Here is a 25,128-nt window from a genome sequence, read left to right as displayed (position 1 = left end):
TGTGAACTACAGATACTAGCCTCTGAGCTGTTCCACAAATAAGACACTTCCAACCATTTTCTCTGACTGTCCCCTATGCTTGGAATGATTTCCCTCTTCTGCCCCACCTAATGATCTTCCTGACTTCCTTTAAATCCCAACTAATATCCTTCCTTCCAGAGGAAGCTCTTCCCAAACCCTCTTAATTACAGTGCATTCCTTCTGTTATTTCCTACTTATTTCATATATAGTTTTTTTGGGGTATATATTTGTTTACATTATCTCCTCCATTATATTGTAAGCTCCTTGAGGGCAGGGATTGCTTTAGCCCAGTGCCTGGCACAGCAGGCACTTAATAAATGCTTTATTTTACTTCAAAAGACAGACATGAGAAGATGGTTTTTGAATGAAAGTTTTAAAACATAATGGAATGCATTGTTTTCCTTTGGACCACATATAGTTATGGACCTCTGATACCTCCTTTCCCTTACATCCCCAAGTTCTTGAGTATCTTTACATGTAAGCTAGCAGACTAAAATTTAAATTACAATTCCTGCTTTTTGTGTTCTTTAAGAGCTTTCCTATTAACACACCAGTAGTTCTCAGTCTCTACCCTAAGCTTAGAATTGCTTACTCTCTTTGTCTCATCTAGTTAAATGACTGTTTTCAGCTCATCTGACATGTTCTCACTTTTCTACTCCTAGAACAACTATAAACATATATCAGCACCTTCCTTTCTGGGAATAGTTCCTTTTTTCAATTATGTCAGCCAATATGATTCAAGAAATGCTTCCTGCATACAGAATACTACATTAAGAGTTATGACTGTTTAGGAAAGAAATAGAATGAGATTTCAATTAATCAGAACTCTCCCTTTCCTTGCTACATACAACTTTTAACAGAGAGAAGCAAAGTTGTCAAATGTCTTTTAAAACAAGATACCCTTTTAAGGTTTGTTGTGCCTTGTAGAGGATAGTTTCAGTTCATAGTTAGCTAAACATTCCATACTTATAGGACTATATATAGGACAATAGGGATTCATAGTTTGAAATGTAAGCCCTCAACAATTCCGAAATCCTGAGCTGTCAAACAAAGATTTAATTAAGTTTCATATACTGTACACACTGAGGTAGAAAGGAAGATTATTTTTACAAAGCTTTAAAAAGAATGAAACAAAATGGATTTTCTGTTTAATCATTAATTGATCAACCTTACTATGTGTAATATTTACCTGATAGAGCTACTATAAATGCCTATAATAGCAAGTATCTTTTTTTTGTTTGTTTGTTTTGCTTTGCATTTTTCTTAACACCCTCAAGAAAAACTTCCCTGCTTCTAAAAATAAAAGCTATTCATGACTTTATCTGCTAAGGAAAGGAAAGAGGTAACTATAAACTTCTAGCCCCTCATGTTTCTAGAGAGTGACTTCCTATAATCTGCCCAAGCTCTGTACTTGGTGGTGTACTTGAAACAGGTGGATGAATTTAACCACACAGAAATAGTAACTAGGATTGGTTCCTTATGAATCCAGATTTCACAATCATACCTTATACTAAGATTACAACAGGCCTCAGAAAAATAGGGTTGGGGTCGCAGTAAATGATTTGGACACAAAAAGAGAAAAGAAATGGTGAATGGCAGTCAGAAAAATACAAGTTCTCCATACTGTACCTTGACCCTGTAAATTTCCATCTTTATCATCATCATCTTCCTTATTCTCAAAGTCCACATCTTCTTGTTTTAGATCACTCCTTTCAAGAGGACATGTAGTATAACCTCTTCGCCTTTCTGCCTTATCTTCCCAGGAATCTTCTTTTAAAAATTCATGATCTACTTTCAAGGGCTCTGATAAAAGAGTTTTGTTTCCACCTTTGTATTCCACAGCAATAGTGTTAACAGCTTTACCTTTGTATAAGCCTGGATCGGGAAACCTGGTTTTTTCCATTTCAAAGTCCATAGTGTCACCCTGATTTTTCCACCTGTCTATAGGTTTGCAGTGACATTTACATACTGTTTGATCCATACGTCTTAGCTCTGCAGGATCACAGTTTTGGGTCTCGGGGACCCTTTCCTTAGTTTTATCTATAGTGAAGCCTCTCATTTCATTTGGTATGTTAATATCAAGATCAGTTTGACCTATACTCTCTGGTCTTTCTCTTATTTGTGTTCCTACTTCTGAATTTTCCTCCTCTTCTTCTTCCTCTTCCTCCTCTTCTTCATCACTATGATTCCGAGTCAACATTAATTTACCTTCTAGACTTTTATTTCCTAACAAATCAATTAGCTGTTGCCCTGAAGAGAGTTTTCTTTCAGAATTACAAACACTAAGGCTACACATTTCCATTAATCTACTTACATTCCCTTGCTCTATGGTTTGGGGAATACCATATTTTGCTTCAGGATGTCTTACAATTTCATGTCTTGGAGCAGGTATGTACTTGTTAGAGTCCAGGTCCTTTATAGTGAGGAGAGACAAATGCTTTTCATTTTTATTGCTCATTTGTTCTATTTTTGCTTCCAAATTACTCAAAGAACAGCGGTTTGTACCTATCTCCACTTCAAGGCTACCTGGTTGGTTCTCTTTATTTTTGCTTGCTAAGGCTAAAGAAACATCTTTCTTGCAATCAGTGCTGCTTAGGTTCTCTTGAATGAAAGAACTTGGCTCACTGTTGAAAACTTTTTCACCAAACATCATACACTCTAAAGAATCAGGTAATAAGCTTTCATCATGGTTAATAGAAATGATATCCTGAACTTTAGAAATAAAATTTTCACATGTTACATCAGGTAAGTTGCTTTCAGTGTGGCTGAGATTATCACCCATGCTTTCCATCTTTATTTGATTTTCATGTTCTGTATCTAGGGACTCACAAGTCCTTCCCATTTGAGTATATGTAAGGGATTCATAAAGTCTGGAGTTAGTCTGGTAGAGGCAACACGCATTGTCTGGGCCCTGAGTTTCAGTTCTTCTGTGCTGAGCATAGTTTCTATAGGCATCCAGAAAGGATAGCTGTGGATCATTCATGATGTAGTAGTCAGTACGACTGAGTCCATGCTTAGCTGTGCCAATGAGTAAGTCTCGGTCATGCTTCCCACACTCCCACCAGACTGGCAGATAGAGGCTAGGTCTGCAGAGCTGGAGGCGTTCATGCAACTGAGGGTATTTCAGTACTTGCTCTCGGACCTTCCGCAGAAGTTCAATGCGGTAGAGAGTTCTTGCAGCACGTTCTTCCGTGATTGGTTCAACATAGAGTGTGGGATCTGGTGGACCTAAAGAGATAAATAAATAGAAAATTAATTAATTACTTTATGTGGTTCTTGGAGACAATGGTATTTGACATATACAACTCGAATCTCTCTGGAATCATGGTTTGACTCTATATGAAACATAAAATTAAAACAATGTATGTAAACTAAGTTGATACAAATTATTGCTGCTGCAAATCTTGGTTTATTTCAGGGACTGCGATCAATTAGTAAATTCCCAAAGCCGAGTGAAATTAATCTCATGGAAGAAATATAGGCCAAAGGGAGGGTAAAAGGACAATTTGAAAATTGTTCTAGTTCTAATATGCATAACTTTTTGAAGTCATGGTGAAGGCAAGAACTGAAGTGTCCTTTTACACAAGTCAGTTCTGCCCTCATCCCTTCATGCTTCAACATATATACATGTCAGATCTTTGGAGGTACAGCAATGCTACTATAAGGTTTTTATCTATAAATATATAGTTTAAAGGGCAAAAACACACTCATTACAACTAGGTTATGGTAAAATTCCTGTGACCAGTTCAATACCATATTAAAGGATGACTACTTTCAGTATTTTTACCCTCAGATAAAGTTGTAGTTGTAATAGATTTTTTTAAGGTAAATGTGGTGCAGAAGTTCAGGTGTTCTAGAGCAATATAAATCAGCTCAACTTTTACAAGTTGAGACAATTTTTCTTTAACTATATTTTAAAGTCTTAACCTAATCTGAAATTTTTCTTGAACTAAGGTACATTTTTTGGTAGGGAAGCAGATCAAGAATAAATTATTTATTTTTTTGCAAGGATGGATACAACCAGCAGAATTCCACAAATTAGCAAAACTTTTTTTATTCTCTCAGGAACTCCTCATGTTAGAATATATACTGCTATAGTGATTAATTAACTAATTCCAAGACTTTCCTCCATTTACTCCACGATATATTAAAAATAGCATTTCTTACCATCATCTTTCCACATGGGGAGGCGACAAACATTTCTACACATGGCCATAAAACTATAAAAATATTTTTCTAGACTTTCATCTGTCTTCTTGTCTAAGCGTGAGATGACTCGAAATTGGGTCCAATCAAAGGATTTCTTTTCTTGGTCATAGACAACTCCAAAGGAGGACACTGTTCTATAGAAATCTGCTTGTTCTCTTCTTGTCCATCTTGAGGGTTAACATAAGGGAAGTTTAAAAAAAAAAAAAAAAAAAAAAAAGGTAAAATATTTCAAAATTCCCACACTGGACTTTTAACCCACATCCCCAGGGACCGTGTTAATTTTGGAAAAGAGGCTGCCACCCTCATAGGAGAAGACATGGCTACATAGAAATTTGAACTCAACCACCTCAGAGACTGCATCAGACTTCATACAATCATAAATTTACCATTGTGAAAACTTTAATGTTTTTTCCCCCTGTTTAATTCTGAGGATGTAATTAACCTTGGAAGAGAACATTTCCCTTTCATATGAACTTTTGGCTTAGCAATGAAAACTAATTTTCCTCACATTCTTAACTAGTATATATCATTTTACTATTACCTTTTTTGGATATCCTTGTTGATAGGGTCCATTTCAGTAGCTCTTCTAAACATATCTTCCTGGACCCAATATCCCTGGTTACCTGAGCCTAAAATTTCAGCTCGAGTGGGTTCCTTGCGATTACAACGTTGGTAAACAGTGACCAGGCGTCTCAACCGAGCAGTAAGGGCTGAGGAAACGGGCCACGGTGATCTGTCTGGGTCGGAGCCATCCTGGGCTTCAAACATCAGCGAAGATATTAGTAGTTACAAACAACTAAAATAAAGGTGATACTTTTTTTGTGTGCTATACCTTTAAAAATGAATACACTGGAATACAAAATCTTACAAAAATGAATGTTGAAAACTATCTTTACAGTATTTGGAAAAATAAAATGTTATTGAAGGGAAAAAACAAAACAAAACAAAACACTGACATTTTCAATAAATTTTACCCAAATGATAAAACACAGAGCTAGAGAGAAAAATGGCTCAGATAACTCAAAGCCATCATTATTTTCCAAATTAACATATTCTAAGGCATTTAATAACAAATTCAAGAATAAGGACTTAACAATAAGTATTAAAAATTTTGTGTTGTGCAAAATCTTAGGTATAACGTCCTATATCTATAAAGGATAAATACTTTTTTCTAGAGTGACCCACTTTGTAGGGGTGAAAGAGATCTTTGGAAATTTTAGATATATCTGATAGGAAGCATGAGATAAGAGGAATTCTGTTGCCTTCTTTATTTAGAACTGTAAAATATGATGTAGCTGGGTTTTCTTTCCCATTCCTATTTTAACTTAATAATTCTTGATCCATTAATTTTAAACCCTTACCTCCTTGTCCTGCAGAAGAATAACAGATGTTATCTTAGAATTTCAATGTCAACTAGATGATCAAAATCATTTTGATATCTATGTCAAAGGTGTTGATGGGTTTGAAAAAGATCAATCTTTCTTAAAGAGGTTTCTTAAAAGCTGTAGTTCTCTCTTAAAATATGAATTCTAGCATAATATGAGCTGAATGCTTTCTTCTTTGTCTTCTGAAGGGTATTGTCTCACCTGCCATGATTTCATCCTTCTTCTCACTTTCACCAAAACTGGTATCCTCCTAGGGACAAAGAAAGCCACCACAACCATCAAAGACTGATATAAACTCGTGCTTGATCATCATTACTAATTTTTACTACATGCTCTTATATACAAAGCATAAGAACATAAGAGACATATTCTTTGTGAGCTGTCACCAAATCTGGACAACTTGTTTACTGAATGTCTTCCATGTAGTGATTTTCACATTTTAAAAAATTACTAGAGAAGAGTTTATTAGTGTTTGCTCTTGTAATTGTATCAAGTAATATTTTCTGTACAAATTAACTTTTAAACATGATGGAATATAGCTGTTTCTTTAGTAATCCCATTTTGCAGAAATTCCGTTTTCATGATGAATTTAATTAGAAGCTTTACCAAAGGTACTTATAGTTTAGTGCTGCCATTTCATCAAGGCTGTATCTAACACTTATCATTACAGGGTTCATTATTCCTATCTTAATACATAGCAATATGAAACATTAATAAAGTACCATTACCCAATCAGAAAACCTAATAGGATAAATTGCCAGGAAGTTTAAGTTAAAATAATGAATCAAAGCTCCAAGTGAAACTGGGCTGTTATTAATGGTAGAGATAAGCTTCTGAAGGTGGTATTTTATTCAATTGGCACCAAAAGACATGCCTACAGAAAAGCTGACTTATTCTTATGAGAAGATCTTTCAAAGTCCTTATTCCCCAAAGAAATAAAACTTGAAGTATGAAGTATGACGGGTTTGCTTTCTGACAAGCTGTTTTCAGCCTAAATGATCATTTGGGGGATACAGATAAACCCCTGGTGGCATGAACAGGCTGCACATAACAATCTACTCTTTGATTCTATAGCTAAAGGTATCTGGCTACTGAGTCTAGAAAAAAAAGATACACCATGGAACCCCTAACTTATTTAAAATTCAGATAATTATCTTGGAGTCTGCTGCTTTGCAAAAAAACAAACAAAAAGAAACCACTATGAAAATGCGAAATAGAGGGATTGGGAATTCTATGTAGTGGTTCATAGTGCATGACATTATTTCTAAAGAAAAATCTAACGTGGAAGGTAGACACTTATTTGGTTCATAATCTAAATTTTAAATTAAAAATTTTAAAGGTATTTTCTATTTGTCTTTAGCTTATTTTTTTTTAGGCATAAAGTTTAAAGAATAAATTCTCATTTATATGGCTGCATTAATCATCTTGCTTCTCTAGCAGCTCAAGGGCTTGTGAAAGCATATCTTGAGAAAATTCTGATCTCTTAATATGAGAAAATGATAGTCCAACTTCAGTATAAATAAGAAAATGGAAATTACTCTGGGATAAACACAAAATCTGATCTTCTTTAGGACAGAGTTTTGTCAATCAATCAACAAACAATTACTAAATGCTTACTATATATAAAGTGTTTTATAGTAGAAACACAGAACTTCTGAGATGCAACAGCAGAAGGAATAAGCAAAAATATACAACTGGGAAAGATAACTTGTAGAACCTTCATATTCATAAGGCACTAATATATCTATCCAATGAAATGATAAAGGGCATTATCAGGACTCGAGGCAGGAGAAAACTTAGTCCATGAATTCTTAACCTTTTAATGTGTCATGGATTCCTCTTGGCAGTTTAGTCTATCCCTTTTCAGAACATTCATAAAGGAAAGAAATGCTAAATTTCATTTAGAGATTAGTGAAAACAAAGATAATTTTTTTTTTTCTCTACCAAGGTTCATATACCCCTTGAAATCTATCCACAGATCTCTTGGGGATTAGTGGACCAAGGTTAAGAATGTAACTTAATTAAATTATAATCATTCCCATTATTAGATTTAGAATCAGTCTACCACAGTGACATGTATTTTTTTGACCCTAGGAATCTATTTCTCTTAGGCAGTAGTGTCTCAAGCTCTCTTTGTCCAATGCTAAGTTGTGTAAGATGGTGACAATTTTTAAAAATAAGTAACATGAATAATTACTGCATATTTAACTTACCAACTGTTTCTGCAGACCATCTAATTTATCTTCAGTATGATCATCTTTATCCAGATTGCTTCTAGATGAAAGTCAGAGAAAAGATCACAAAATAACCAGGAAATGTTTCTGTTTATAGAGTACCAGAGTTGAAAAGGACTTTAGAGACTATCTAGTTACATCCAACAGTGTCATTCACCCTTTGCTTGAAAACCTTGAAAGAAAAAGAGCAGACTTCCTCCTGAGGCAACACATCATACTTTTGGACAGAGCCAGTGAAATTAAATTAAATGTAAACCTGCTTTTTTGCAATGTTCACTTGTCACTCTGAGTTTTTCTCTCTCTAGCCAATGTAATAAACTTGATTTTCCTCTGACATGACAACCTTTCACATAATTGAAGATAATGATTGTGTTTCCTCTTAAGTCTTATCTTTCTTAGGTTAAATGTTCCTACTTACTTTAGCAAGTAGTGCAGCCTGGAGAGTTATCTCTTTATTGGTCATCCCTCTCTACACATTCTACTGCTTATAAAATATTCTCTCTAAAATAAGGCTTACAGAACTGAATCCAATAGTGGTCTGGCTAGAGCAGAGTATAGCAGGATGGTTTTCTCACTACTACTAGACACCATGCCTCTCTCAATATAGTCTAAGATCACATTTGCTTTTTTTGGATGCAAAATCATACTGTTTTAAATCTGGAGTCCCCTGAAAGCCCCCAATTCTTTATTTTTATAAGTCCAAGATTCACCGAACAAAGGAAAGAATGATTAATAAATTCTGTAACACAATACTGTTATTGCAATGGTACTGTTGCAACTCCTGGAGACCACCAAGTAACTGTGAAGATGAAATAGGAACACAATTCATCCTATTCATTTTCACTGTCAGCAAAGACACAGCTTCAAGATCCCTGCAGGCAAGTTCAAAAGAAGTATTATATAACAGAGACAGCAGAAGGAAGTCAGTTATTGATAGGACAACCAAATAGATCCTATCTAAAGTGCTGTTTTCTAAATTAGCAACATTGATTTAAAAATACTCTAGTCAACAATGTGAAACAACGCATACCTACAAGTGAGTCTGAATGAGTCCTATCACTTCTGCTAAGAAGAAAGAGGTCAGAGTTCATATTTACATCCTTTCCATACTAATAATATGGCTATGTACTCATGTCATGCAGTTCCCACCATTCTGGTTTGCCTTGGGAGAGATGTATCTGAGGAGAAAGAATGTCATGCTGAATGTAAATGATAGGGCATAGCAGACTACTGGTAAGACAACCATTCACAGAAAAACTTAATTTGGTTTTACTCAGTTTATTTACATTTTTAAATAGAGTACCTCTGAAGCTAATGAGCTAGGAGTTTAAATATCCCTCCTAAGCTGGCACAATTAAAGGCTTTATCTTCAAGATAACTTTAATTTTTCCTAGTCTTTTTATGGAGACATGTTACATCTTATAGTTATACACCTGAAACACCCAGGACATTAAACACTAAAAATGTTCAGATAGTAAACCTGGGTTATATTTTATAGGCAATTCATTTAACATTTTAGAGCAGAAGTAGCAAACACATGGCCCACAACACATCCAGGTGCAGCCTAACCAGAGTAAGTATAATTGGGAAATATTTAATAAAATAAATAAAAATATAACAAAACATAGATAATAATTATATTTTAAAACTAAGTCAATATCTGGTCTGTAGGGGGCTTTGTATATAGTTGAATGGACCCCCTTTCTATTTGAGTTTTATACCACTAAGTCAGACACACTAATTCTTTTTTTTTTTTTTTTTTTGGCTGAGGCAATTGGGGTTAAGTGACTTGTCCAGGGTCATAGGAAGTGTCTGAGGTCACATGTGAACTCAGGTCCTCCTGATTTCAGGGCCGGTGCTCTATCCACTGTGCCACATAGCTGTCCTGACACACTAATTCTTTTGGAATTTGATGAGCTCTCCCTGAATCTACCCTAAACAATTAGGTAGGCAAGGCAGGAAAAGGGAGAAAACAAAGGAGCTCTTACAAAAGCTGACGAATACAAAAAGCCAGAGAAGAAACTGGAGCGGCTTTTGTTCTACAGTCTTGGTGGTCTTTCCTGACATTACTCAATACTGATCATTCAACATGTATTATGGTTGAAGGACAAGAACAGAATAGTTTTTCTTCTCTCTTCCTTTACTTGCAAGGCATATACATTAAGAGATACATCACATTTTACCTTCTGTTGACAATTTCTAAAAAACTTAAAGGTTCTGGGTATTAATAATTTTTGCTTCAAACTTGTGTTAGGGAAAATAATAGGTGCTTGATTTCACTACCCTAAGTACTTCCCACATTGACAAAGACCACAACTCTGTTCTGTGCCATTCTTATCTTTATTTCTTTAAGAAATCTTTCCAAAGGACATTTTCAAATTCAAATTCAAATTCAAAGGGAAGCCTTCCCTTCTTCCTTATGAAATCAGTAAGTTATTAGAAGCTTCTCTCATTTTCATCAAACAAATGAGTTACCTCTTTTTCTAGACATAAATGGTTGCCAAGGTTCTCCCACCTCTCTTTGTTAACACTAGAGAATGCTTATTTTACATTCACTATTTTAAAAAATGACATGTAATCTGTAGTTTTACTTCTTATGAAATGTTTTCTTCTACACTCTGCAGATATGTGAAATCACTAGTAGACTTATCTGTATTAGCTAGTTTTTTTTTTTTGAAGTACCAGTTAGTTGAGGGATCACCAGAAGTAACCCAAAATTTCTTATATTAGGTTATTCTATAAAATTAACCAAGAAATCCAACAAGATGCTTCAACACTTATTTGCAGGTAATCCTTGTGGAAGTCAAGAAATCTTTGCATTGGATAATAGAAATGACATTGTCACAGATTGAGAACTAAGTCTGTTGGAATAGAATTTCATGAAGTTCTTTAATCAGTCAGTCAATAAGCATTTATTAAGTGTGTAATGACACTTAATGTGTATGACTATGTGTAAGACACTGTGTTATGTACTAGAATACAAAGAAAGATAAGAATACAATCCCTGCTCTCAAAGAGCTCACATTCTAATACAAAAGATAACATTTTAAAAATTGTCTATAAAAGACATACACAATGTAAGTAGGAGGTAATTTTAGAGGAAAGGCACTAGCAGTGATGGGGAAGGATGGGCCTGGAAAAGCCTCCTGCAGAAGGTGGGCTATGAGTAGACTGAAGGATGGTTAAGGAAGTCAAGAGGTGAGGGGGTAGGGCAGCAGAGGCATGAGGGATAGCCTGTGAAAAAGCCAGGAGATGGAATGTCATGTGCAAGGAACAGTAAAAAGGACAGTGTAGCTGCATCAGAATGTAAATGAAAGAGAGTAAAGAGCAAGAAGTTTAGCAAGTTAGGAAGGTGCCAGGGTGTAAATGGAGTTGAAAGCCCTTTAAGGACTCTACACAGTCAGAACTGTCTCATCTAAAGAGCTCTTCAGCACAGAAGACTTGTGACCTCATTATGTCTTTCTTGGTCATCAGCTTGCAAGTAAAGCAGGAGACAAAGGTAATAAGGGGAATAAGGTAATAAGGGGTTCCCCATGCAGGGGAACCTGGCAAACCATCTTGGTCAATCTCCATATACAAAAAATTGCATTTGCACCAGCACTGTTTAGCAGCCATTGGACAAATCCAAGGGGCAGAATTGCATTTATAACGTGTACTTGATAGAAATTTTACAGGTTGCATGAGGAATGGCTTGCAAAGAGATATTAAAGACTAGAACATTATAATAAAATAATTATGGAAGGTGTTGGATAAGGGAGGAAGAGGTGGGATTTTCATGGCACAAAAGGTCATAGTTTTACCTTTGCCAGGGGTTTCTCACCTCTCTGAAATGTCTTGTGAACCATCAGTGACACCTTGTTCTGCAGAAAGGGACTTTTCATCTGGCATTCCAACTTTTTCCAGGAAGCAAAGAGCTGGATCTGCTCGCATAGCATTATACCTTTCATAACCTGGATGAAAATATCAAGGAGCATTAGAAATAGTATTAAACCTCAAAGTCTACCTCCATTTTACACCATAGGCTCTCAATTTCTTTCCTTAAATAGAATGTCACAATTTATACACATGTTCTTTAAAGGATAATAAACCTAAAAACCATGATCATATTCTTTTTCTTAACATGAAAATATTTCTAATGTGAAGTAGAATATAAAAGAATAAAAATAAATAAAATATAAATAATAAATAAAAAGAACAAAGAAAACTTAAAACACTTTGTAAGCAAATATTAATTAGGCACATGCATAATTCCACTTGTTTTTGGCTACTGGAACAATGGAGATATTTCCCACCTGATTGAATTATTAAGATTTCTCTGATTTCTCCACCAAACTCTAAGAACTTCATTTATGGGAATTTCATTCTACAGGACTGAACCAGTGTTGGTACCCATCCATCATATCTAACTCTCTACCCTTCAGATTAGAGGACAAAGCCATGAATTCTAAAAACCTCCATTTGAGGAGGGAGCTCAGGAAAGATATCTCACTTCCTATCTGGCAGTATTACTTTGGGGTTTCTCTGACTTCTCTACCATGTGCACCAAGTATTTCCATCTTGCTTTTCAGTTTCTTTTTGTATTTGTCTTTCCCTGTTAGATTTTAAGTTCATTGAAGGGAGAGAGTGACTGTTATAACTGTATCCTCAGTGCTTAATATAGAGCCTGGCACATAATAGATGTTTAACAAATGTTTGATGACTATTGAGATGATAAATGAATAGGAATCTGGTTCTAGAGCTCTTCATTTTGCATATTTTTTTCACCTTGTAGCAAACTGTGTGTTCAATTTTGGCCTGTTTCCTTCCATCATTGTTATCTTAACCCAAGGGATTACACAGATTAAAATGAAAAAGCCTGGCAATGTGATTAAAAAGAGTAAGTAAAAAAATTAATTATTATATAATTAAAAGTAACCCAATGACTACCAATCAGTAGTAGTACAAGCAAATTTAACTTAGCAAATGAGTTAGCATTTGCTAACTCTATATTAAGCTCTCTTCACTCTATATCAAGCTCTGAAAAGAAACAATTTAAAGATTCTTTCTAATCTGTAAATTGATCATACAAGATGTCACACAACAGAAAATTTTATTTCTTAGTCCCCTAAAACACAAATCTAAGTTTCCTAAAAATTAAATTGACTGGTTTTATAAGCAGATTAAGAAGAGATATGCCAGTGAAGTACTGTTGAATAGAAATCTCTAGAAGATATGACAGACACCTAGAAATACTTTTTTCTGAACTATTGCCAGCACATGATCATAATTCCCAGTTATAACTGATGAGTAGCTAATTTTATGTGAAAACATTCCAAGAGTTAATAGAACTCATTTTAATTTGTTGCTCCTTAGCTTCCTCATTAGCTTCGGCACCTCTGTTAGAAATATGCATTTGTTATGATGACGACGACGATGATGATGATGACAGAGACAATGATAATGAGTAGGATACTTATAGACAACAATTTTCTTTTCGGGTTTTTTTTGCTCTTAATCTAAAAGCACCATTAACATAACATGTGCTGTTTACTTATGTCGAGTAACATGTTAATGCTTCCATGAAATTCTTTTTATCAGTTAACATGTTATGATAGAAAGAACATTAGATTGCTGTCAGAAGATCCACGGGCCTTAATTCCTCATCTGTTTTGAATAAGTTGGACAACACGGAAGCTAAGGTCTTTTCCAACTTCAAATCTATATGTGATCTCTCCTCATAGTAACATAATATTAGGGACAAGGGAGAATGAGGCAAGAAAGTAGATTTGTAAGAATAATAGCTTTGCTCCTTTTATTTTGTCCACATGATCCTTTCCAAGAGAATGGACATAACTACTATAATCCAATTCTTTACACCTCTGATTTTCATCTTCACAAATCCAAGTTTCCTTAACAGCGAGGGGAAAAGTTGGAATAGTCATTTTACCTAAGCATGAGCAATCATGAACATAACAGAGAATAAAAGTTTTGCTCTGGAAACTTTTCTATTAACAAATGGAATGTCTATGCACAGCCTGAACTATCTAATGCATTAGGTTTTGATCAGCTTTGAAACAAACTTTAGGTGTTTTGTATTAACTTCAGCATTATTTCAACAGGTTCAACTAGTTTTAGATTATCAACTCCATGTAACATTCAGCAGTATTCTGTGTTAGTTAATATTGAAAGCAATAGAAAAAAAAGCAACCAAGGCAGGAAGAAGAATCTGAATGACATTTTAATTTCCAAATGTATTTATTTCTATCATTAAGACACTGGGACACAAAGAGGGAGAGATAATCTATATTTATCAGTCTCTTCTGAAAGAATCAAATTCATATTTATTCTTTATATTATTATATTCTGGCCTGCTTTTAAAATTTGCCCATCTTCAGAATACTGTGATCTCACTATATATCCTTAGGCTTTCAAGGTCATCTACTCTTTATAATCTAACACTAGTTATTACTGGGTTCTGAAACATCACATGCTTCCTTCTCTAAAATTAGGATTAAATGCTATCATTACCTCTAATAGCTAACCTTCTAATTAGGTTCTAAAAGAAGTTGTGCTACCGGACTATCCAAGAGTGAAAATCAAGTACCTGAATTTTAGATTATATTTAAGGAAATTTCCAAGAAAATATTAGTGCAAGCAACACATGGATCAGATTAATATCTTTGAGCATTCATTAACTGTTACTGAAATGCTAGAATTAACAATCTTTCAGAAGTAGTACAGAGACCAAATACACTACTTATTTAGTTGGGAACTGTGAGAGGTGGGGTATAGTACCCCTTACATCTCAAGTTATTATAATTTTAGGATCATAGTTTAATCATCAATTAACAGCTCATCATGGATTAGCAGTCAGTCAGCTGAGAGTACAAATGGGACATGTGATGGGACCTTGGTAGTGGAAAAGGACTCAATTTTTTAATTGTGGGAGAGGCATGAAATATAATTCTTATGTGCCCCAGACACATAAAAAGCTTCTTGAAACATTTGTTGCAGTAAATAAGCTGCCACAAAAATAGTTGTCTATCTATGGCCATATTTTACCTCTAGGCATTATATCAACAATACTAAGGAAATCCAGCACTTATTATAGTGCCTGGCATATAAGAGGTGTGTAATATGTATTTATGAATTAATTGGAATAGACTGGGAAAATAAAGATTATTTGGTTGATTTTGTATAACCATATGCAACTACATTTTTCTTCAAATATATTTGTGACAAAACTTTTCTAGACTTTGAATCTCTAACCTATGGAAGATATTCATGCTATTACCATAAAATATACATCCATTTTTGCTAATTTCCAAGATCTAGACATTAAATTTTATTGAAAATGAAAAATGTAACTTGACAATGACCAAATAGCCAAAAGTAAGTAATTATGTAAAAAACTTCAAAAGCCAGTGACCATGCATATTTTATTTCCTTCCTTACAACTGTCCAAGAGAAATTTTGCTTAATACATTTAAAAGCCTCTTTGACAGTAAGGTTTCCTAAAGCATACTTTTCCCTGAGGTGATCATTTATTAGGAAAAAATTGTTAAGTCACTTAGGAATACACACCATGCTTGACCACTCCAATAAGAAGCGACTTATCGGCCTCTGCATCCCACCAATCCACTGGAATCTCCACGTAGTCAATATCAGGCAATAAAACATCTAACTCTCTGTGAAAGACACAGCATGAATAGACATTTTTCTTTATACAGGCAAAAACGCAACATCCAACAATCCACTACCATACCTCATGGTCTCATTGGTATCATTTTTAAGAAAGGAAGCAACAATATTAAAAAAAAAGACAGTCTTCTTTGGAGAGTTCCATTTTGTTTAAATTATCTCAGATTGTTTAAGGCTGCTAAATTTATACATAATCAAATGCATGTGACTAAAATGAGAAGTTCAATATTCAATCTGATCAAAAAGTAGAAATTAAAATAACAATAATATTTGTACTAGTAAATTGACGAATTGGAGGAGGAATGATAAAGAAGGTGAGGGTTAGGAGAAGTGACATTATGGGAAGACTACTCAAAACTCTGTAAAGCAAAATATCTTTTACCTAGCTATATGGATAAATTCAACATTAAAAAAGAGTTCTACCAAACAGTGCTGTATCTCTCATTTGAAAAACATGTTTTCAGCCTTATTTAGAGGTTATGCTTCTGTATGGTTTTTACTATCACAGAATTACAGAATTCAAAATGCCTTAGAGGTCTTCTTATCCAGTCCACACCTGCCACAAGTGAATTCCCACTACAACATACGCAAATGTGATTCCTAAAATCCTGCCAAAGCATAATGCACTTCTTGAATGACTTAAATTAATTTAAAAGTTTTTAAACTACAATGGAAGCTTTATCCAAAAAGTCATCAGCTCTTCCCTATGTCTACTATATGAAATTATTCTAACTACAAATCACTCAAGATAGTAATTTTGGTAATAATGGCAATAGTCAACAAATTATAATCTTACTCTCAGGATAAACAAAGAAGTTTTAAGATATTGGTTTTCATATTCTTTTCAATGTTTTCCTCCTTTATAGCTCCCATGATCACCAATACATGGATGAAGGAAAGTTGAGAGCTCATTAAGTTGGTTATTTGCTGCTATCCTGAGCTTTGTTGATTCAGCATTTTCTCAGTACATGTGTTAAAAGGCAAAGAAAAGATGTAGCCTAAGGAAAGGATTCAAGAGACATAAACTGGCTCATCTTATGGTTTGCTACCAGCTCCCGCCAAAATTACTATTATGTTTTATTACTCTGGATCATGACCTCTAACTGTGGTCATTGCATTATTATCTTGGGTCTATATTCTGAGAGATATTGTGTTAAATCAAATGATCTATAAAGTAGCAATAAGAATATCACCTAAATGAGAGAGACAAATGTCTAAGAATACTAATGACCATCATGAGGAAGGTAACCAAAGAGAAGATTCCATGTAAAAGGTACAGGCCCTGAAGAAAACACATATGATTCTATGTTGATTTTGTACGTAGTCAAAGCTCTGGCCTGACAACAGTGGTTATACCTGGCAGAGATTCCTTCAAATGCTTTATCTGCTGCTTCTCCCAGAACTTCAGATTTCAGGTAGTATAGCATCCGAACTCGAAGAAGCACCCTAAGAAAGATGAACTGATTAATGTAAATAAACTAGAATATTTAGTTTGACTCTGTTCTTTGACACCATGTGCCTTGGTATATTCTGTATTTTCTCTTGATAATAATCTTGATAGAACATTTACTTCACTAATATATGAAAATGTTTTTAAAAGTACAAAGTAGTCTACAAATATGTCATGAATACTTCTACTTTACAAAGGGAGAAAAATACCTGTTTATTCAACCTAAGAAAAAAGAATATAACAAAAAGAGACATTCTTTCAATTGCTAGAAGATGACTTGAATACAGGCTTGAAGAGATTTTTTTTCTTTTCCAAGTTCCAACAAATAATCTTCATGACTCACTTCCAAGTGGCTGGTTACAGATTGGCTAGTTTGCCAAGATGGTAGTACATTTGATTGTGGCACAAAGCAGCTATATGAACATTTCCTAGGCAGGAATAAATCTAATTTTAATGAAAACATAGATCCTAGAATATTGTTTTTCTAGTCTTTGGATCAAAAACTCAGTACTAGCAGAGTAAATGTCTTCTAGTCTAAACACCTTATTTTCACAACGAGGGAACTAAATCCCAGAGAGGTGTCTCCTGACTCCACACTCAGCACTATCTACTACACCACACAGCTTCTGTGGTCAGTCACAGGAAATATCTTTTCTTCTCTAGCTACCTGAGCTCATCTTGGGAAGAAAGAAACTAATCAAGTATTTACTAAATATACCTAGCACTATGGTCATGGGCTCAGAAAAGAAGATTATGGAGTTTATAATATAAGTGGATGAATAATACAAATTAATATGTTATAGACTTAAGAAAGAAAAGAGATCAGAGTGCTTTGGATTAGCTAGGGAAAATAAAAGTACAAATTTTGATAGCACAAATTTGGACCAAAGAATATGAATTCCTCGAGAGCTTTCCACTTGTTTTCAACACTGCTGAGCACAGTATCTAGTACATAGGAGGTACTTAAAGAATTCTTATTGACTGAACCGCCTTAACTCAGCTTATTCTGTAACTTATTCTAGGAGCTAATGCTTAACACTGGTCACAAATTAGGTTCCACATTAAATTCATTGTCTGTGAATTTCTTAGAGGTTGTGATGGCCAGAGGATCTGGTATCATTATGAATGGAAATACTTAATAACTCCTCCCTTCCTCCACCCCAGCTCAGAACCAACAAAGCAAAGCTGAGCAGTAGCAGCAGCTATCAAGAGGGACTAGAGTGAGAATAGAAGTTTTCTGTGGCCTAAGAAGAGGAATTGAGGACACTGTCCCTTGGGATTCTGGTGCAGCTAGAATATCAAGGTTTTTTGTAGAAGCAAAATCATGGAAACCTGGAGCTAGAGAGCTGTTTCTATTTCAGCTGAAAGAAGGGACAACACATTTGTTGTAGAAAATATCTGTGATGTAAGAACAGAGTTCAAATCAGTGTTATTTGGTGTTCTCTAAATGATAGATTGGCCAAAAAATGTTAGCAAAAGCTGATTTGCTCTTCCCTGGACAGTGTTCCACCTGTACCCTGTCCTCCTGGAACGAGATGGTCTTTAAGAATTGCTAACATTTTACCTACACTGGATTGCTTACTGTCTGGGGAGTTGGGGAGGAGAAAAGGGGAAGTGGAAAAGGGAGGGAGAAAAATTTGGAATGCAAGATTTTACAAAGGTGAATGTTTAGAAGTATTTTTGCATGTATTTGAAAATATAAAAAGCTGTTATTTAAAAAAAAAAATTAAAGAAAAAAAGAGATAGTCTTCAAGCTGCTCTCAGGGGGTCTAGCAATCTTAGCTAATGTCTGAATTCAGAAAAAAAGCAAGAATAGAAGCCAAATACTGTTTTTAAAAGTAGTATTTTTAGAGTTTATATCTATTAATGATATAGGATCCTATCAGAAATTGCTGAGAACAGCTTTTCCATTATTTCTTAAAAATAAGACAGTAATGAAGAGCAATTGCCCCCTCCCCATTAACTATTCTCATCCTCCTTCTATAGTCTCTCCAACAAAACTTTTCTGGAGTTGGCCAGGTCAAGACTCTTAACCTCTCCCATACAGATCCTGCTTTTTCTAGATATCTTCTGAGCTTTTTTCCCATGCTATCTTTCCACCCTAGGAAGTAGAGTGCTTTTCTCTCCACCACATCCCTTTAAAATCCAACTCAAGATTTCCCTAAGATTCCAAATTCATTCTCAATTTTCTTTATTGTGGATTCCTATGCCTTCCTATTTGATTGATATTACATTATTTTGTATCTATTCCTATAGCACTTTGTTATTAATTCTCTATGTGTAAATCTTAAAGTCAAAGTGAATAGTAGGCTCCATTAAATTGGGAATGATGTCTTTAATATTTTTTAATTTCCACCCATAATACCTAATATGAAACAATGAAAAATTTATTTTTCAGTAATGCTTTTTAAATGAATCAAAATGAAGTAATGAAAAGACTTCAAGAGTTATTTATAAAAGATTGTAAGGAAAAAACTTGGGGAAAGATACTGGGAAGACCTGGATCCTCTTTAGCATAACAGTTTTGGCGTATTGCAGTTCCTATCCCCCAGAAGGTGATACAGTTGCCACTACAACCTAACAGAAATGAAACCATTTTTGAGAGTAAGATTCCCAACAAGAACTTCAAGCACATACAATGTGCATGTGGGACAGGGGACCAGGAAGAGGTGATGTGAAGAAAGTGAAAAATTTAAAAAGTATTTTAACCATTGAATTTCAAAATAACGTACAACATACATCTCCAACATTCTTCATCTTTTTGCTTGGAATAATTACTAGAATTATAGAGCCTTCCCTCCCACTCAAAGTATTTCTAATTTTGTAGACAAACTCTAAGGTAAGAGGAAAGCAGATCAGATATACTTACTTATTGCAATGTTGTTTAAGATGCTTCTTGTAGCTGTCATCATGCAAGACAACTTCAGGGTTGCAGGTGGCTAACCAATCTGCATTCTTTAACTCTGGAAGTAGCATCTGATTCTTTGTCTTCTTTCCCTTTCTCCCTCTGGGGACTGGGGCAGATAATCCTGAAACACAGGCAGTGTAGGGCATAAGAATGAATGAGGATTCACAAAGAAATTATCTTGCAAAGACAGGCAATTAGATAATATGTATGCCCTTTTGGTTTATAATCCATCTGGTTACTCCAGATGAGCATGTACCCAATTCCAAATTAGTAGAAGCAGAACATAAAAAAATTGCAGACCTAAACAAACAATATGCTTGATGCTAATTAAATATGACAATCCTTGTCTTCATGTAGTTTTCAATCTAGTTAGGGAAACAAAATACACAGAAAGCAGATATAATAGAAATGAAGAGCTAAGGTGTGTGACAAAGTCTAAGTGCAAAAGGAGTTCAAAGAAAGGTTTATTAGGCTTTAGGAATATAGTGGGCATCAATGGGTGCAAAGATATAGTATAATAGCAAATTTCTTGGTAGATGTAGACTTTGAGCATGGGTAGAATTTGGAGAGAGAAAGGGGAAAAAAGGATAAGGGATGAGAAGAGGAGGAAAGAAACAGCTCAGCAGCAGTGAGAATGAGTCAGCCTAAGAAAATACAAACTCAGAAAATAGGAACTATGTTAATCCTTTCAGTTTTATTGTGCGAGTTTGGGAGATAGGTAAACTTCACAGAAACGATTAAATGAACATGGACAAAATTCTATAGATGACAGTTAGCTATTAAAATAGTTCAAATTACAGAGCAGTACTAGCTAACAATGAGAAAGCCAAAACCTTGCAAAACAATGTGGGTCATTTGAAAAGGCAGCTACTAAAAGGAAGCTTGTGTGCCAAAATACTACGGCCCTCATGGTTTTTACCTGAGTGATTCTGGAGTGCCTGGTTCTGTCCATCTTTTGTAGGTGTGATAAGATCCCATATGAAACTCTTAATCTTCTCATCTCCCTTGTAGTGTTTGACACAGTATACTAGAAGAGCCCGGCAGATCATCTCCATGTCTTTTTCATTAAGATGCCACTTGAATCTTCCATGAGTCAAAATGTCCTTCCACCGTCCCCACCTGTCCAATGAAAACACCACACGTTATATAACCTATGAAAAACCAAGAATTCCAGAGCCACAGTGTGGTGAGAGAAACCTCCACAGACCAGGAATGACCAAAAATACTTCTAATTTCTTATGGTTATTTAGCTTGGTTTTTTTTAACTCTGGCCTGAGCGGTCCCAATGTGGTGCACATCATTGAGATGTTCAACACATAAGGCATTTCACATGAAACCATCAGAACCACAAGATAGGAGGAGCCAGCAATGAAACCAGTTTTAAATGATTACAAAACCTTCCTAGTAGCTACCCTCTTTGCCTCCAGTCTTTCCAATATCCCCACATTAAAAAAGTATGAGTATAAAGAACTCAGGTGAATAAAGCAGAGTCAAAACTAATACCTAGAATGTGTTATATTCTCACATGAAGACATGAATGCCAAAGCTTTCTCTTTCTACTTTAGCCAAAGGGATCGTGTGAATTTTTTCTTTAATTTTTTAGCACCGTTACATGAGGTTTATCTTCTTGGGTGAAAAGCAAATAGAAAAATAAAATAGAACCAAGTAGGACACTAGTTATAAAGGTGAAAATGAAAGAAGAGAAAATCATGGTGAGTAAAATACTCGAGGGAGAGAGAGAGAGAGAGAGAGCAAGAGAGCAGGGGTTTTCACAGTTTCCCAAGGGAACTTGAAGGTAAAAGACAATTGTGCTACCTTAACAGTGCCCTGACAATGTACAAAATACCAGGGAACTTAGAGAAAACTCAAAACCAGGGCTGACAGGACCTGTTAGATATCTCCAATAAACCTTGGAGGATTGGCGTGACAGAGAGGAACAGGCAGGTGTAACAGATACCCACCCGAAGATGAGCAGATTCTTCTCTACCCGGAAGCATTCTGCCCGGAGGTAGCGCCGGGTTTTCTCGTTTAGCCGCCTTGATCGGGTGGGCCTTTCATCAGAGTCACTGTCTAACTCAGAAAATTCCATCAGCTCGTCCTCCTCAAAGGAGTTGTAGTGTTTGGTCTGCTTTCTCACACGGGGCCGGTCGATCACTAAGCTTTCCTAGAGACAGAGAGAGGGGCTGTTGTGGGAGAAGCAACTCTTCTCTCTCTTTCTCATCCACACACAGCAGCAATCCTTTGCCAACCCTCTTTACATCTAAAAGAGTCATTCTCAGGCAAGAACCCCGGGAGCCTGGCTGCCTCCCAAAGCATAAATCTTATAGTAGGAAAAGTTGGAGAAATTCTCTTAAATAAGTTTGCCACTCCCTAACAATAACTGTGTGAATTTCTTTCTTTCTTTTTTTATTTTTAATAGGTGTGTTCCCCAGTCCACAGTACTGTCCATAGTCATCTGCTGTTGTGACAACCAATCTTAGAGATTTGGAAAGATAAATTTCCCATGGGGTCCAAAGTGGCAACCTGATCTTTCCAAGAGAAACACAGTGGTGAGCCCCAGTTACGTAGCTCAAAATGCAATGAACAAGCTGAACTCTATAGATTCCATCAGTTGTCCTTTTAGCTATCTGTTAAGAAACTTCCTGCTCATCCTGATTCATTATCTGTTACCAACGACAATGCCTTAGATATTTGAACTGTAGAAAAGCCTTTCACAGAAATATCTTTTCTAGCTCCAGAATTTCATCCATTGATACAGCTTCAAAGGGCATTTTCCTCAAGCTCAGTCAGTATGACTTTCCTGTCCCTACTGCCTATTAATTAGGTCTTCCTTCTAGCTTCCTATAATGTCTTCCATGCTGGTCTCACTGGCTAAAACCTACTTAAATATGGACAACAAAACTATTTATATTGGTCTAAAAGTCTTGCTTTGTGTCACTAAGGCCATATAGGTTATTTTCCTCCCCTATGTCAGAGAGAAGAACCTGACTGTCAAACAATGGATTTTTTTTTTTTTAATTAAGAAGGCAACAAACCCAGTAAAGTGGGGAGAACACTGAAAGTGGAGCCAGAAAATCCTTACCAACGGTGTGAGCCCAGTCCTCTGTCTGAGACTTAGTTTCACCCTTAGCAAAAAAAAGTAATTATACTTGCCTGCTTTATGGGATTGTTGTGAGGAAAGTACTTTGTAAATCTCAAAGCAAATGTGAATTACTTTTATTTATTTTAAAGTCTTTAATACAGTTTTTGAATTATATTAAACATTCCCTAAGAATGGGAAGTTAGATTTAAAGAATTCTGGAGATCCTGTGACCAGGTGGCTCTGAGGTACTGTCTAATATTCTATGGTGCTAATTAACTCTCTTCTACATCATTATCATGATAGTGATAGTCACTAAATTAGAGCCTATGAAACAAGTGTTCATTACTGGTTGCCCTTTAAAAAGCTGGAAGAATTTACTATATCATGAAAACTCTTGTGTAAGAGTCTGTGTAAAGTAGCATCAAAAGATGATCTACTAGGTCACTTAGGACAGGAAGCCTAATCATAATTCATAAGCCTTTTTGAGATCATTTTCTTTTTCCATAGGCTCTGTTCTGATCTCTGGAACCCTATGTCCTACTTCTCTATTGTTGACTGTCTCCTGATCTATATGAGGAATTTAGTTTGATAACAGTGAAAAAAATTTTTTTAAAGTAATAAGATAAAAAGTAGCAATAAAATTCTTCAAATAGAAAATTATTTGAAAATAGATGCAGTGTATGCATAATAAAACTGCACATCATAGAAATTATATTGAAAATTTATCTTTGCTAACCTTGCTATACACCTGAATGTAGTTCTTGGGAAACTTCTACCACAGGTCTAAATGATAAAAAAACAAACAAACAAAAAAAAAACATATTTTTTTGATACACCCACTAAAAGCAGACATATTCAGAGGGGTGCTAGTTGTTGGATGCTTATGTGTTTCTACTGGCACATTACACAAAAACAGCAGAGCACCATAAAAAATCCATGAGCTATATAAATTCAAATCTCAGCCCTGCTATTTACTGCCTCTCTGCGAACTCAGACAAGTCACAGTGCCTCTAGATCTTTAATTCCTCATGTGCAAAATGAAGACAATGAACTAGATGGCGTCCTAGATCACTTCAAATCCTAAAGCTTTAAAGCTCATGAATGGAGAAGTGGGTTTTTTTTGTGTTTCTTCCACTTCAAGAAATTTAGCTATCACAAGAATGAACACTCAGAAACAGAGATTACATTTTAAGTAATCTGTTTAATCTTTTTCACAGTTCAGGGATCACAAAAAGTTGGAGAAAGAAGGACGAGGAAAAGATGGGGCAGCTCTGCCGCCACTTTGGAATTTTTAATAATACTTTCATTGTATTTGTATCTAGGTAGGAAACATTGTGATGATAAAATGAAAAGAACATTAAGCTGCCAAACAGGAGATGATATGATCTAGGGCAAGTCATTTGCTTCTCTAGGACTTAATTTCTTCATCCGTAAACATAGATATCGATAGCAATTCTTTAGGGTACACATATATGTGTTTTTTAAAAGGGTATTATTTATTAAATATTCAAATATAAAGGCCACTTTTATTCCTCAAATAAACTGATCTAAAACTTCAACTTAACTTTAAAAAATTGATAATGAAACTGTATTAAAAATGCAAACTTTAAAAAGTGAATTTATAATATAAACTTTAAAAAATGAGACACAAGATACCAATTAAAAGAAAAAATATTAAAATGTGTCTGGAGAGGAGAGAAGTATGGATCATATGATCACTAACATCCTCTTTTGGCACAAAATTCAGATTTGAACTTCCCAGTGTAACTTGAATTGTGGGTATGCTTTTGTCCTAATGTTTTGTTCAGATAATACAGAAATACACAAATATAAACCAAAATATATTTGATACTCTACCTTCTCATTCTTTGCATCAGTATCCAGTTCAGCTATTTTAGCCCATTTCTGCCAAAAGTTGGGGTCATCTAAGGAAATGTCAGTCCTATTCCCTGAAGCCACAAAGCTAGCCTGTGAAGAAAGTAAAAGTCAATCAACAAATTGCTGTCAAACAGCATGAACTAATAATACACTCAAATTATTTCACACATTCAAAATCAAAACTTTCAAAAGAAGATAAAAAGCATATTCATTTATTAAAAGCCAGAATGAAATGGCTACATTTTAATCCATAGGCTCAGTGAATAGTAGTAAACTCAATT

At 35.1% G+C, this 25,128-nt stretch overlaps 1 protein-coding gene across 10 annotated transcripts in view; it reads right to left on the bottom strand.

The window, feature by feature from the left end:
- CHD6 (chromodomain helicase DNA binding protein 6) overlaps positions 1-25,128 on the bottom strand; it is a 162,283-nt gene that overhangs the window by 25,777 nt on the left and 111,378 nt on the right. For 9 of the 10 annotated variants that reach the window (XM_031954000.1, XM_031953997.1, XM_031953998.1 and 6 more), the window contains 12 exons: positions 24,827-24,937; positions 21,849-22,051; positions 20,807-21,006; positions 19,849-20,008; positions 16,886-16,975; positions 15,413-15,516; positions 11,670-11,799; positions 7,829-7,889; positions 5,817-5,865; positions 4,772-4,988; positions 4,189-4,397; positions 1,651-3,249 (listed from right to left, as the gene is read on the bottom strand). In XM_031954000.1, the coding sequence (XP_031809860.1) occupies positions 1,651-3,249; positions 4,189-4,397; positions 4,772-4,988; positions 5,817-5,865; positions 7,829-7,889; positions 11,670-11,799; positions 15,413-15,516; positions 16,886-16,975; positions 19,849-20,008; positions 20,807-21,006; positions 21,849-22,051; positions 24,827-24,937 (3,133 nt within the window). The remainder of the gene's footprint in view (positions 1-1,650; positions 3,250-4,188; positions 4,398-4,771; positions 4,989-5,816; positions 5,866-7,828; positions 7,890-11,669; positions 11,800-15,412; positions 15,517-16,885; positions 16,976-19,848; positions 20,009-20,806; positions 21,007-21,848; positions 22,052-24,826; positions 24,938-25,128) is intronic. The other variant, XM_031953995.1, reaches the window with a different exon arrangement.

Source organism: Sarcophilus harrisii, chromosome 2 (assembly GCF_902635505.1).
Source record: "Sarcophilus harrisii chromosome 2, mSarHar1.11, whole genome shotgun sequence".
Taxonomy (NCBI): Eukaryota; Metazoa; Chordata; class Mammalia; order Dasyuromorphia; family Dasyuridae; genus Sarcophilus; species Sarcophilus harrisii.
The sequence above is the reverse complement of the archived record's forward strand: the minus strand, read 5'-3'. Positions and strand labels throughout refer to the sequence as shown.